This window comes from Falco biarmicus, chromosome 2, assembly GCF_023638135.1.
Source record: "Falco biarmicus isolate bFalBia1 chromosome 2, bFalBia1.pri, whole genome shotgun sequence".
Classification (NCBI taxonomy): domain Eukaryota; kingdom Metazoa; phylum Chordata; class Aves; order Falconiformes; family Falconidae; genus Falco; species Falco biarmicus.
The window spans coordinates 4,210,467-4,225,602 of record NC_079289.1 but is presented as its reverse complement, the minus strand read 5'-3'; the positions used below and the strand labels follow the sequence as shown (position 1 = coordinate 4,225,602).

General features: G+C 40.8%; 1 protein-coding gene across 2 annotated transcripts in view; it reads right to left on the bottom strand.

Moving 5' to 3' along the window:
• Positions 1-2,721: 2,721 nt before the first annotated feature.
• ACER3 (alkaline ceramidase 3) overlaps positions 2,722-15,136 on the bottom strand; it is a 59,528-nt gene continuing 47,113 nt past the window's right edge. For both annotated transcript variants that reach the window (XM_056328151.1, XM_056328152.1), the window contains 4 exons: positions 13,946-14,047; positions 11,165-11,269; positions 9,388-9,433; positions 2,722-9,158 (listed from right to left, as the gene is read on the bottom strand). In XM_056328151.1, coding sequence (XP_056184126.1) covers positions 9,105-9,158; positions 9,388-9,433; positions 11,165-11,269; positions 13,946-14,047 — 307 coding nt within the window. In that variant the 3' untranslated portion in view covers positions 2,722-9,104. The remainder of the gene's footprint in view (positions 9,159-9,387; positions 9,434-11,164; positions 11,270-13,945; positions 14,048-15,136) is intronic.

The window sequence follows — 15,136 nt, the reverse complement described above, 5'->3', positions numbered from 1 at the left end:
TCTTCAGCAGAAACAAGTCCACAATATTAGTCAGCCCTCCTGATTCAATTAACACCAGCAGCAAGAAAACACAGCTGGAGTTTGTTTGCTTTTCAGATAACCTGTATAAAAATACCACTTCTGTAACAGCTCTACTTTGGTGCTGTTGCTCACAGGTCCATTGCTGTTTTTCATCTTGTAACTAGCACTTCATTTTGGCTTTGTTCCAGCCAAGGTGGGATGTTAAAAACAAGAAGACTAAAGAAAAGACCAAACAAATAGAAGAAAAAAAACCCCAACAACTACAAAACAACAATCAAATCCTTTGGAGAACTCTAAATGAACAAAATCCTGTTAGGCAATGACTCGCAGGGTTTGCCTGGGTGCAGAGTGGATTTGGCCGTCCTGTTCATCACTTCTCTTACCTGAGGAGAAGACGCTGGACTTGTTGCCAGGCTTCTATAATACTGCAATATTTTAACAAATTTACTCTGTTCTGTGCTTTGGCAGTGAGTCAACACACCAGCTATGAGGGGAAAGCAGTACTAAGGTGAGGCATCCACATAAATCACCGCAGCTCCGACATTCGGCCAGCCTATAAATATTAGGGGTTTGACATCAGTTTACATCAGCAGAGTAAGTCGGTTAATTCCATTTCTGTGGGATCATGCGAGCTGCTATTCATTAGCATCCACCTACCTGATCTCAGTGATGAGGAACCAGTCAGAGCCCTTGATGTCTCAAGGCGTTGCTGGGTGCTGTGGGCGCACGGTCCATAGGAGCGGCACACACCAAGCTTCAGCTGGTCCCTGTGCTGGCTGTACATGCATGTCAGCACCATTAATTACTGCTAATTTCATTAAGTCAGCCGGTGCCTCTTGCATGCAAATTACAAAGTCAGTCTCAATGAAGGAGATTAATGAGGTTGGCCGGTTTTCAGTAGCTATTTGGGTTGCTGTAGCAGCTGAAAGCGTCATACACCAAGACTCCTGGCTGTTGCATGTGAGCAAGGTGGGGACCCACCAGAGGAGCCCTGCTGAACCCCAGTCTGGTATTAGGCCTACCCCTCCAGGCAACCCCAGTTTGCCCTGTCTTAGCTGTTGCAGAAGAGGCTGTTTGGGGAGGCAGAGCAGATTGCCCTGAAGATGTTCTCTGAGGACACAGAACTCCCTTAGGTAATGCCAAAGCACTGATCTCACCTCTGGCCAGTTCAAATCTTGTTTTTGATAAGGCCAAGAGATAACACAAGCACCTTCAACAGAAGCATGTTGAGTGCTTGATCCCTCTGGGGAAGAGCCAAGCCAAGATCACTTGGGCTGCTTGAGGTACCTTTGCAGAAAAAAGGAGTCACCCACAGAGAAAAGAGATCCATCATAGCTCCATTAGTGACTCCATTATCCCCACCATCTCCATGTACGTAGCACTGAAGGTCCAAGGCTGGATCACCAGCTCCTCTGCCAAACCGGCAGCAACTGCCCCCATTGTGGGTGCAGCACCGAGCACAGCCAGGTCTCTGGTTAAAGCCACTGGGAGTAAAATGTTACAAGTATACAGCTTCAGTTTTAGCCCTTGAACAGGCTGAATAAAGAAAAAACAAGGGCGGGGGGAAGAGGGAATAAGAAATTAATAAAGCTGCAAGTAAATTGGCAGTCTTGAAAGGGAATCGTGAAGCTCAAAATTGAATTTTCTGGTCGGGAGGAGGTTTTTGACAGAACCACAATGTTTTTATCCCCAGGGAAATTTCCAAGTATTACTCAGTTCCAGGCTAGCCACAAGCTCAAAACGCAAAGCTGGATTTCACCCAGCCCAGCCTTCGGGCGATGCTTGACTGCAGAGTCTGGATGTGCCTCTCTGTGCAGCACCACACAGCAAGCACCGAAGGGGGGTGGCACTGGCTCCCCCAAACATTTACACACAGCTAAGAGGCTTCCTGCTCTGTGGTTTGCCCCCCCCCGATATTTAGTTCAAGACTGTCCCTGCAGAGACATGGCTGTAAAAGACACAGTGGGAGAAAATGGAGGCTCTAAGTAGGACCCAGGAGAGCTGCCAGAAGTGGGGGAAGTACCTGATGGTCACTAATCCTGGCTGCTGGGGTGTGATGAGACTGGCTGGATTAGTGCCTACTGGTCCATGATTTCTGCCTGGGGAGGTCCGGTCCTGCCCTGCAGTGATTACTCTCCTCTCTCACTGGAAGAAACAGGAAAAGCATGAGGCAAAGGACGTGCAAACTGCACGCTCCAAGCTAACACCACATTCATCCGATGCCTGCGTTTTCGTCTCCCACCCATGTCAAGCACCTGAGTTCCCTTCTAACTGTTGTGCGTTGGGGAAGGCCTTTGAAAGGGAGAAGATCCTGCTCTATCTGCAGTCAGCTACACCTCTGAGCAAGGGCCAGTGCTCGAAGGGCCCCAGCACAAGGCAGTAAAGACTGGGAAACTCCAGAGCCTTGCACTGGAGTTCAAAACGAATGCAAGCAGATCTCCATTTTAAAACATTTCTGTGTTTACTGGATGGCTGCAGGCAAGAAGCCAAGATGACCAAGCTTTGTGACACTACCATGGGAGCTCAGATCCTCGTAGCTGCAAGGCAGGCAGCTTCCCCATCAATGCAGGTCACAGCGATCCTGCCATCCGACTTGTGCACCCACTTGCCAAGACAGGCAACCAGCCATCTACTGAAGAGCAATCAAGACGAACCAGCCAGCCCTGTGCAACACAAAAGCCAAGAAACACCTGGAAAAAGTTGTATTTAAAACAAAATTCTTTAATAATTTTAACTATAAAGACACAAATTAGTGCTTGACTGCAGCATGAATAACAAATGAAATACATTAAATATTTCAAAGCTACTGTGCTTTGCAAAACAAGATATGCTGATACACATAAGCCTAATGTTAGTTACCAGCCGGTTTGGTATGAAGAATCAGTTCAGTATATCCAAATTGTCAATAAGCATTCCTCAATGCGGCTGTCAACTGCTATTCATCTGTCACAGTGTTGTTACCCATCTGCAACAATATACTGAATTTCAGGAAACAAACCCAAACACACGTTAGAACTAATAGTGTCAATGTTAGAAAGTTTGGTCACAAAACACGTGGGGTATTTCATGTGCCTTACAGGTAGACAGACGTTACTTGCTAAGACGGTAAACATCATCAGTGCACTAAGCTGAATTCAATAGTCAACATCATATCGTCAACATCAGTCTGGAATATGAAGAGAAAAACCAGTTCCTGGTCAGTTTAAGGAGTAATTGCTACTTACGCTGCTTGAAACTCTCTCTTCCAAAAGCAATAGTATGCACAACAAAAATTCTTCTGCAGCAACTGACCAAGGTTTTAATTTAGAAAACATTTTGGTACATGACTTGCTATGAGCATGTGTGAAAACCCACGCTATTCAACATTGGCTCTGGAGAAACATACGCGTGTTCCAGAGATTTGGGGAAAGAAGGATGAATCTGAGGTTGTGCTTACAGCTATTCCTGTGGACAAATAACCAGAAGACCCTTTATCTTTGCATTTTTGAAATCTCAACAATCTGCTCCAAACATCAGGCAGATTCAACCTGTGTGAAGTATGTGCAACAAAAATTTGCAGGCACTGGTTTAGGGTCTTCAATTAGCTGGATTCTGAACTTGGTTCTTCCAAAATCTGCAAATACATGCTTAATCCAATCTAAACACTTCACAAGTAAAAAGGGAGAGTTCTGAAGTAAAGTAAGAGGTTCAGACATCAACCCTGCCCCCAAACTCGTATACATGAACCCCCACATCCCCAGTCCTGTTTGGAGCATCTGGCTGGGAGCTCCAGTAATGGGGCTCTGCATTAAGTGCTTGCTTGACCGCTTTGCCCTCACACTGCCCGTCATTGAACTACACACACTAAAACACACACCAGCTGTGGGGCTAAATCCCTCAACCAGCTTTCCAAATCTGAAAAGATGCAACAGCATCAGGGACATGGGGTAGTCAGGCTCGAGTCCGAGCCAAGCAGAGGCACACATACTGGGTAACTGTGTTTCTGGAAAGCGACTAAAGAGAGTGCTGTGACTCCTGCAGTCAGAGAATTCTTAACAAAAAACAAAGTGACCCTTCACCTACCAAGGACCTTGTCTTCCAGGCCCCAGTAGAAAACACAGCCTCAGCTCTCAGAAAAGACTTGCAACAGAGCGATCAGGCACTTGGCAGCTGCAGGCAGTCATCGCTGAGAAACTGAACAAAGAAACGCCAAACTGACCTTAAGAGTTACACAGTATATTCTTTGTAGTTACATTACCGACTCTCAAACAAAGCTGGTGGAGGATGTTCCAGATGGATAAGAAAGGTATTCATTCACGTATGAAACGATCCCTGTCACATTCCATCCTCACAAAACAGCAGCTAAGTAATCTACAATGAATCAAATGTAGACTACATCACTCCTATGGTAAAGAGTGCAGAGTCAGCATGGAAAGTTAAAGGTAAAAATAGCAACACATTCAAGCTTGTTACCGAAGTATCTAAAGTGCAGTTCCCAGGAGTGTGGTTGACCTAATACTATGGGATTCTATGCTTAATCTTTTGTTATTCTCTTTCCACGTAAGATTTCTCAATCTCCTTCTGGCTTTTCGGTTCTCATGGGTAATAAAGACTCCATCATTTATCCCTCTTCCTACTGAAGTCTCACAGTTAAACAAACAGTACTTATCAGTTAAAGCCTCCCACCATCTACTTACAAAGTGCAGATGGGGATTCCTTAAAGTAAACCACTTTACCTGAATACATTTATTTAAATTATGGGGCACACATTCCACTAAAATGAAGGCGTGGTTCCTGGATTCTGAGGTCTACTGAAGAAAACAACAGTGCTTCTTCAGTACAGCTTGTCTTCAACCGAGAAATGTTGTATTGAATTGTTTGTTTCACCACCAGCTATCAAATGCCAAAAATACATCCACTAAGAGAAACAGATTTTAAAAAACAGTATTACTGAAATTCTGGAATGCAGACTAAACAAGGTGGTAGTGACTGTGAGAAACACTAGTAATGTTGGGTGAACTTTCTGTCGCTGCGTTTCACATGGAAGAGCTAGCCGAAAAACTCATTTAGCTGTTTGAAACCAGGTGTTGGAAGCAAATGCACTATGGCCAAAAGAATCAACTGCATTTCAAAACACACAATTTTGTTTTAGCCAAACAAGACAAGCCCAGGGATGAATACAGCACAATACTAGATTAAAAGAGAAATAAAACAAATTGTGAAACAGTATTTTTCATCACATCTCTCCCAAAATCATGTAAACCATGTTATTTTGTTTGCATCTTAGTTTTAAACGTAACTTAAATTCCAAAAAGCTTTCACTTCACCTGTCTGAATTGAAATTCTCCTACTTGTGTCTCTTTCTAAAGCAGCCAGACTTCTGCACACAGATCAACAGCAGACTGAGCACAAACTAAGACTGACACAACACTGAACAAGTCAGGATGTTTATGGAGTGAAGAGAGTCAGCCACAGAGCAGTACAATATTGTTGCCGACCTCAGGAGCTGCATGGTCTAAGTCAGGCTGTTCTAATATATATATATATATATATATATTTAATTAAGGGCATGGGTATTGTACAATACATGACAGAGGTAGATCGGCAAGTGCTCGACTGCATATTCCAATTCTGACTATGGGGTAGTCTTCTGAACTTAGGGGTAGCACATCTTCCCTGTGCTAAAAGAAAAAGCATTAAAATGAAGTCCCGAGATGACTAATACCGCTAGCCCACAACACTGTCCTCAAAACACGGATAAGATTCCTCCTGATGGCAGATTTTTGTTTATCATGTCTTAGCTTCAGTTCTGGATAATGCATGTCTTGAGCTGTATGCAGAAAAAAAATCTAGATTCCCAGCATAAGGTATGGTGTTGGTCTGCACTGGGAGAGTAATTTTGAGGTTTTTTCTCTTATTCCCAAGGAAGAGTTTCTCACCTCACGGTCTGCAGAACTACTTGCTGCTGATCTGTGCCCAGCCGACGGTCGTAAGGTGGCAGATTTCCTGGCTCTTCATGGATGTTAAAGAATAGAAGAGTTCATTGCTATCAAGTCTGTCCAACACATCCTATAGGATTCATATTGAACAACACCTGCTACTTCCATAATTCTCTTTAAAGTAGCTGTTGTCTGAATCCTACTCAACAAATAGGATCAAAGATGACCCACCTTGTAAGATGTAGTGCAAGAAAAGTTTGGGATATGCTGCTCTAAGGTTTGTAGAAAAAAAAATAATCAGCATGTCATACAAGTCATATAAATAAAAAGCAATTTAACAGACATTTAAGACATTACAGGAGTAAGGATGTATGTCTTCCCAGGCACTAGAAAAGGCAAGTCTGAATTTCAGTGACATGCAGGTAAAAATGGCTTGCCATTTTCAGTATCACTCACAAGATCAGTAAGGCAATTAAACCAAAGCACCCATAATTTTAGATTATTTACGCTTAGAAGGACAAATACGTAAATTACATTCTTCAGGGTCTAACAATAACCTGAAAGAAAGGCTGCTGGAAGGCTGGTAGAGGTGTGCATGGTTTTGGTCATTTGGAATGGAGAAGCCAATTTGCGTAATTTGTTTAAAGATAAAAACAGTGACAAACGATATGTGAATGAAAAGCTAACAGACGCATAAAATTAAAACAAGGGCTTTTCCAACTTTTTTCAAAATCCTGACAATTCAATTCAACAAGATCTGAAAAAAAAACAACCCAAAACCAAAACTCAAAACCAAACCAATTCCTAGTTGCAAATGTGTAGGAGAGTCAACAAATATATTTAAAATATACCATTGTAGAGATACCTTACCAATAAGAAAGTGGCTTTTCAGCACACTGGTTCTTTCAATTAAAGGGAAACCAGAGCCCCCCCGATCCTCCAGTAACAAAGATAAGGCCACTAAAATAAAGGGTTTGTGCATTTTCTTAAAAATAATACCATACCTAGCAGATGTCACAATTGACTGTTGATATGTCTTGTTGCTGCACTGCTCCTATTATGGGACTCTTTCCCTAACTTAGGAAAACATGTAAATGTGAAAGAAAATTAGATACAGTGTGCAGAAGCATGCTTGAGAGAGCCTGGATGTGAACAGGCAGGCACTTATTTTTAAGCTACATTTTAAAAACAGTTCTCAAATCTCTTTACAAAAAATATGCCTTCTGGATAATCAAAGACACTTGATCCAAGACAGCATTTTCCTACCTCTATTCTAGTTATTCCAACCTCTTTCAGACCGAAGATCACTCAAATTTCCCAACCCAGATGCTGACTGTATCTACGGAACTGGAGCCTACTGACAACAAATTTGTTCTAAAATTATCATTCAGGAGTCTTTATAGTGGTTTACAGGTTGAAATGCCCCGCTATCAGCACACGCTTAAACCTCACTGACGTCACTGTTCTAGCCCCGAGTTTGGGTCTATTTGATCCCAAGAGTCCAGGGTCTGCCACATAACAAAAGCCACGATTTTATTTAGAGTCTCACATCAGTAGGAGTGCTACTGATGGCCATGGAAGATGCAGCTGAGCCGCAAACAGAAAAAAAAACATTAAAGGGAGGAGAACATTTTAGTCATTGCTTGATTGTACAATAGCCAGGACTCTGTGATCCGGGAGACAGCTTTATAGCTACACTACCGTGCCTTGCTGTGGGCATGATTTGAATCAATACAGAATGGAATTCCCAATTAGTCTCAGCATTTCTCTTTTCTCCTTCAGGGCAAGATGGATAAGCCCCTCAGAGCATCAAAAGCAGACAAAAATTGCATAGCACGGCAGCTAGTAGGCCCAGAGACAGACTCTGTTAGTCTCCTCAAGATCTGAAGAGTCAAAACCACAGCCTCCAATATGAGGTATATTTTGAAAAATTGTGTTAGTTCAATGTTTTCTTTATGCTTACTTATAAACTTTCATCAGCTGGGTAGATAAATATTGCAGAAATCAGTGGGTTCCCTCCCCCCATTAATCCCCAAAATTGGTTTTAAAAAGGTGGTCATATTTTCAGAGTAACCATGTGATGGACAGATTAAGAGCAAGCAATCAAAGTGCTGCCAATTATATTTTGAGGTATCCTCAACATCAATCTTGTTCTTTACTCTTTCTTCAATATTTCTGAGTAAGAACATGCTTCTGAAAGTCTGACCAATATTAAGACTTGTAAAAAAAGCGAAAGAGATGATTTCAAAGCTCAAAGCTGAACGAGCACACACCTAAGGTGTTTGTCCATCTGTAGTACGAATGGGACATGGGCAGTAAAAAGCACGGATAGAAAAGGGAGGCATGTAAGTAATAATTATAAAAAAATTTTAAAAAGTGTTTCTTGTGTTTATACAGTCACCCTGCAGCCTCCTGATGGATCACTGGTCAAAGAAATTAACAATTCAGTCTCAACACACAAACAAGAACCCCTATAATGCTTCCTCATCTAAGTGTCTTCTGCTGGTCACACCCTGGAATGTCCTCCACGATGTACATCAGCTGGACTAAAGAGAAAATGGAAGTTCGGTACAAAGCGAACTAAATGGCACAGGTATCCCAACCATTTTGCTTAAAATATAAATTGCAAAGGAGGCTGTGGAAAAGCAAGATAAAGCCCTAAATCAATCATTACATACTTCATTAATTGTATAAAAGTGCAAGATTAAAGTAGTTTGGGTTAAGCATTCAGTTCAATGTAGGCCACGCAAATGCTTAGCTTGGCCATCCATGGCCTGGTTTTGTCATTCAGTTACTAGTATCAGTTTAAACCACAGAAAGAACAACAACTGAATGAAAAACTATGCAATCCACTTCAAAAATGGTTAGTTTTCTGTGACCAGCACGAAATATTAGCTCAGTATCATCAGCTATACAATATATACATAAAAATATTGTGTCTTAATCTTTGTTTTAACAACTTAGAATAAAGCTGTACTAAACATTATATCCCTAGTGTGCCAACTCTTTGCTCTGTTCCGGCCGGCTGGCCTAGTAAGACAGAGAAGTCCTTTTATAGCAATGGTGCTTGAATTGATCCATAATTTTGATACTTCAGCCACAGTAACTGTTGAATTGCTTTATTCAGCCAGGCTAGGTGATCGCACGTGACTGCCTAGGTCTCAGTCAAAGCTTCTTGGGCGGCTCCACCAGAAGAACAGGCCATATTCCAAAAACAAACTGTTAAAACAAAAACAGGAAGAGGGGAAAGATTTCCTGGAATGTTATGTCTCTTGGAACAGAAACCAAACACGGTTTAACCATCATTTCAACTGCATTTCTTGGGATGTAGTAGAAATCAAAGATAGTACCCTAACAGGCATAATCAGTTAGCCCCAATGCATATTCAAAGCACAAGACATTCAAACGCTGCAGGTGCACCGATGGACACAAAATATTGCTTCCTTACCTTCACCTTCGGCCTGTGTTTCAGGAAAAGTGTCCTTGTGTATAAACTGAGGAAAAGGAGAAAAGTGTGCTTAAAATCTCATGTATAACACAGCACATAAAATAATAATGATGCAATAATCCAAATTTTGTTTTCCAACTCGAAAAGTATTGCTTCTGTGATTACAGAGCTACCCACTCCACCTAGATCTATGCAAAATAGGAAGCATGAGCCTACAGTAAACCCCTTTGTACTAGACCATGATTAGCAAACTCATCTACCCTATTACCTGTGTGGGGAGAAAGAGAGAAATTTGAAGAACTAATTACTCTCTCCGCTATGGAAAGGACTAAGCAGAGACTATAGCCTGTCATTTTGGAAGGATGAAATTAGATCAATGTACCACAAAACGTAGCAGATGTTACATGGGGGGTGGGGTAAGCAACATAGATTGATTCTGTACCTCATTTTTGTTCTTATACGCCTCCCTCCCCTCAGCAGATATTCTCCTGTATATAACTTCAGTTCTTTAAGTGGACATAGCTGATGCCACTGTGTGGCTCACAAAATACTAGGGGAACTACTGCAGGGAAAGCATGTAGTTCATTCAGGTAGGACAGACAAATCTGTACATTCCCCAAGGGCTGGAGGATGCTAACGCAAATTATTTTCTCTGTGCAGCATGCTGTAAAAACCTTGCCTGTGCTATCCAAACTCACTGTATCACTTGCTTTCTGCGAGGAATTTTCTTCAAAAAATTATCTTGGAGCCTTTAGGGCAGCCGGCAACCCATCAGCCAAAATGGAGAAGCTGTTTTCCACATACTCTGACATATTTAATGTATATACATATATACACACACAAATAAATGTACATATATACATGTACATAAATACACATACGTGTAAATATGTGTGCATATATATGTATATGTATACACGTGTATACAAAAGAGCTGTCAGATCAGATACTGGAACTGCAGTTTTCCCTGCACTTCTCTTTTACTAACTATTTTAACACCTGACGAAAAAGTAGAACACTACGTTACACAGCAAAAACCTTACGTACTCAAGTTTCCTCACTACATAGAATGTATGTGTTAAAGAGACATTCTTTTGGTTATGGGCAAATGGCAATTTACCATTAATGTTATTTCATTATATATTATAACATATATACTATAGAAATTCTTCAGATTCCAGCTTAAATTCTATTTTTGCTCCTGGTTCCACTAGATGGTAGTATAGAACAAAAGCGAGAGACATCTACGGGCTGCAGACTAGCCAACTTGGGTTCATGTTTAAATCTCCTAAAACTAATATCCTGCCCTTCTGGGAACAGCTCTGCTCCAACCACTTTGGTCGTCACCCTTCTGCTCTACAGCATGATGCCCGCTAGTTCTCAGGAGGGACAGTGCCTATCAAAAAGGTTAGTTATGCTTCTAAAATTAAACATGTTTAAGTACTTCGGGATTGCTGCTCAAGAACAGAAAGGTATTAATAGCTCACATTTTGAATTAATGCTCTGTCAAATAGTTTTCCAGTTTAACTGCTACATGTTTCCAATTTCTGAATTACATTTTCCTGAAAAACCATGACTATTAAAGATTAATGATTACATTTCGAAGAATATAAATTGCTTTTAGAAAGTTTTTAGACCAGCTGCAAAGAGGAAAGAAAAACTCCCATCGGTTTAGTAAGAAGTCATTTTCCTGCTCTTTTGGACAATACATTTTGAAGTACAGCTGAACGTGGGAAAACTCTTAAGACTGCTTTACGGTTTAGGAAACATTTCCTACCTTAGCAGGATATGGAGGTAAGAGCCCAGGCCTGTGAGGATATGCCACCATGCATGAAACTGTGTCACAGCTCCCACAACAGGAGGCATCTTCTCTCGTAGTGCTCTGTAAGAAAGAAACACTATGCAATGTTGGTTGTTCTTTTTTTCCCCAAGCTAAGCAATCTGAAATTGCGGTGCTTCATTTGTCAGATCACATGTTACTGTTTCTGTATCTCAGGCATGTGCTTCATGACTCAGGCTTTCAGCAGTTGAGGAACAGCAGTTAAAGCTCATGCTGCCACTATAGAAAGATACTAGCAAACTGGCTTTCTTCACATTTAAAGAAAACTCATGCTTCTTTACACAATGAGTAATCAGTTACTTCTGGACTCAGATTTCAGGGAATCTATTTACAGCATCCCACAGTCCCAAATGAGTTCTACCATTCTCCTCCCCAAAACCCCATCAACAACGGTCCATAGGATGAAATGCTGAGTTTACGGTCTGAGAGAGGAAATGGGGTCCATTAGACGCCACCACTTTACATTTGGCAATCACACCACCTGTTCTCCACCTCCATGGAAGCTCAGGTTGCCTTCCTCTGTTGTACTCTAAAGCAGGGATAAAATGGGTGTTCAGTGAGGAAGCAATGATAGAGGTCTGAAATACTCTGCCAACATGCTTTGTACATTGCACAGTTATGGGGTGTGAACTACTTGGGAAGAGGCCAAGGGATGGACACGGAGAAAGGGAAGGAACTCCATTTCCCTGATTTCTCCTGCTCACTAGGCTTCTGCAGATAACGCCTCTTTTGGTTGATGGTGGAACAAATGTTTCCATCTGTCTTTTTTCTTGACTTTCATTTCACATTCAGTCAAAACAAAAAAGGAAAACTACGATTGCAGGTGTTAAGGAAGAAAAATCTGCAGCTTCTGTAATACTTATTTACTGCTTGATGTTACAATGTTCAGTCCCCCTGACTAAACACTAATCCCTGAGCTACTGCTTAGTTTCCAGAGCTGCTCAGTCACACCTATGAAGAGTTTTGATCACCCCAGCACAGCCTCTGAGGCTTTGGATGGCAGGAAATCTCAAAGCTCAAATTCAAAAGTGCATGGATACAACCAGGGAAGCTAAGTGCTTTAGATGTGGTGTTATTTATAAAAAAAAAAAACAACCAAAAGCATAAATTCTAGGTTTAATGAAATACAGAAAAACAAAACCTGAACCAAAATACAATTTTGAACGTTAAAATCAAAAGAGCAGGTAGGCGGATGATTCACAAGTTAGATCTTTAGAGAATAAAAATTTACAAGGAACTGGAATATACTTTCTCCAAAGGTTCAAGTCGTAGTACCACCTGGAGAAATTCAAGGCTCTGCAGACATTTGATTAAAGCTAGTAAACAAGTGTATTTAATTTTTTCCAGCACCACAACCAAATAAATATTACAGAAAGTATGCTAACTTTTTTTTCCCTTTACAAAATAAAGATGGAAAAAAGTGCTTCAGCAGCTGGTGTAATCTTTGAGTCTAGGAAAAAGTTCAAAAGCCCCACGGACCTGCAGCAGCTCAGCAGGCTCGGTGAATTGGGGGTTATGATCTCACCACTGATGTGATGCAGCTGCAAAAATCAACCCTGATGCCAGTATGTGCAAAGTCACTGTATATCCACCCATTTGTGTCGGCAAATAGCTTTTCTATCCCATCTGTATCAAGCATTTCTAGGGACAAGGCACCATGTATTAAGTACACTTACTTTTTTTTTTTTAAAGTTTAAAGAAAACTCCATTGAAGTTAACTTTAAGTTGGCTTAACCTAGTGCAGGGACTACAGAGCCAACAAGGACAGATGGAAAACGCTAGACCTCTTTACAGCATGCTGCAGTCTGACCCTGACAAAGCAACCTTCTAGGATGATTCTGTACACCACAGATTCAGCAGCATAACAGTGCACCAGATAGCCAAGAGTACATTTTCTGGATGCTGGCATCAACCTTTCCATCTCCTCCAGCCTGCGGCAGAACACAAGTACCACAACTAAGTGGAAGAAAGGTGCCATGATGCAGTTGTCCAGTTCTGGTGTAACACACATTAAGAGAACAACCTGTTCGACTGGTGCTCTCTCATGCACAGACAGGATATCTAACCACATGATGAGATGCTGGGCTCCTACAAGCTTTGTCTGGGGGCCTTTTTTACCCCATCTGGCAATACACTAAACAGAGAGGAAGTCTTTCCTGGCCTCCTCTACAAGTGCTAAGCCAGAAGACTTCAGGCTAATAATGACAGCCAAGCACAGTGTACTGGCTCACAGAGTTACTGTTCTTTTTGAGATGCTCAAACAGCTGTTGTTTACTGGTGACAGATATATTGCAATAGATACTTCTTTAATGTGCAGAACTACTGCTTTTGGTATTTTCCTGGGAAATGGCAAGAGCAGAAACAAAAAGAAAAAAAAATGCAGGATAAAGAACTCATTCAGATGAAATCAAGTGTGAATAGTAGCCTTTAGTAAGATACAGAACCTCAAAAATACTTCAGTGACATTAATTTCTCTCAATTTAAGTTGAAGTTAAAAATAAAAATCAGTTATTTAAAAAAAAATTATACTCATGGATTTAAAAAAGCTCTTGAGTGCTGAATCTAGTCGTGAGCAAACTGCATAAAACCCTCATGGAATGTTCTGTAGGCAGCATACCATACATACCATGACATGGACTTGAATATACACCACAGAAAATACAAAGCTTTATGATAAAAGACTATTAAGAGTTATCTGAACAAAGTGAAAAAACTCACCTCAGTTTATCACAGAAAATGTTGTCCACATTCCAGAGAAAAAATCCCATTAAAAATACAGTTAAAGATGTATAGCCTAGACCTCTAAGCCATGGGTATACCCTAGAGAGAGAAAAAATGCAAAATTTAGTTCAAGATGTTTCAAAGGCAGCTTGTAACATACATAAATACTATTACATACAAATAAACCACTTTAGTAATTTATTTTTTTCCCTAAAAGGAAAAATACCAACTTCAAATCTCATCTGTTCAAGTATTATATTTTACCACCTCCCCTTCTCTCCTGAATTCACATTCTCCGAGACTGGTTTTTTAAACGTTTTTCTTCTGTATTTCTAATTGTTCCCCAAAATACTGCTCTCTCCTAACACCACAAGTAAGTGGGAAAACTGAAGTTGGCTAAAAAGTATTAATTCTTTGGTACTGTGTATAATCTTTCAGTTAAAAAATAGCCAGATTACAAATTAGGACTCTCCCAAAAGAGGTGGCTCTTTTCCAAAGCATAATATCCTTAGGCTAGGAATAAGGTCTTTCAAAATTACTTTTGTGAACATAGACCACCATGACCAACAACCAATCAAATAAAGGGGTTTAGAAAACAGTAATTTCCTGCTCTATTTTATCACTGAGCGCTACTGGGGATGGAAAAATGTCCATTTCATTTTAAGACAAAAAAAAATAATCCTGTTTAGAATATGGGAAACACACTGAAGAACCAGATGCAAGAAAGTGCATCATTAATAAATTTACCCTCACTATCTGCATTCAGGTTGGACAATGGAATTGTGAACTTCCTACATGGCAGTTGGGAGCATTTGCTCCTTTCCCACTAATAAGATTTAGAGTCCAAAAGCAAATCCAATTCCAACCCTAAAAGGTTGCCATGAAATACTGTTCAAGTTATTTTTAAGCGTTCTGAATGCAGTTTAGATTCTGGGTTAAAAAGCATTCCTGAGCTGCTTTTTCTCCACTGTATTATATACAGTGCATGTTTCAGACCTGTGAGCACTGGCAACATGCAAAACACGACAGGCAGAGCTTCTTCCACAGGGCAAGCTAACCAGAAGCATGTTGTATGTGTTCACACCAAGGGTACTGCCAATATAAACTAGCAAAATTATTATTTTAGTCTAGTAATAAATGCATGGAGCACCATGTGATACATGGCAGAGACTACACTGTTAATATTCC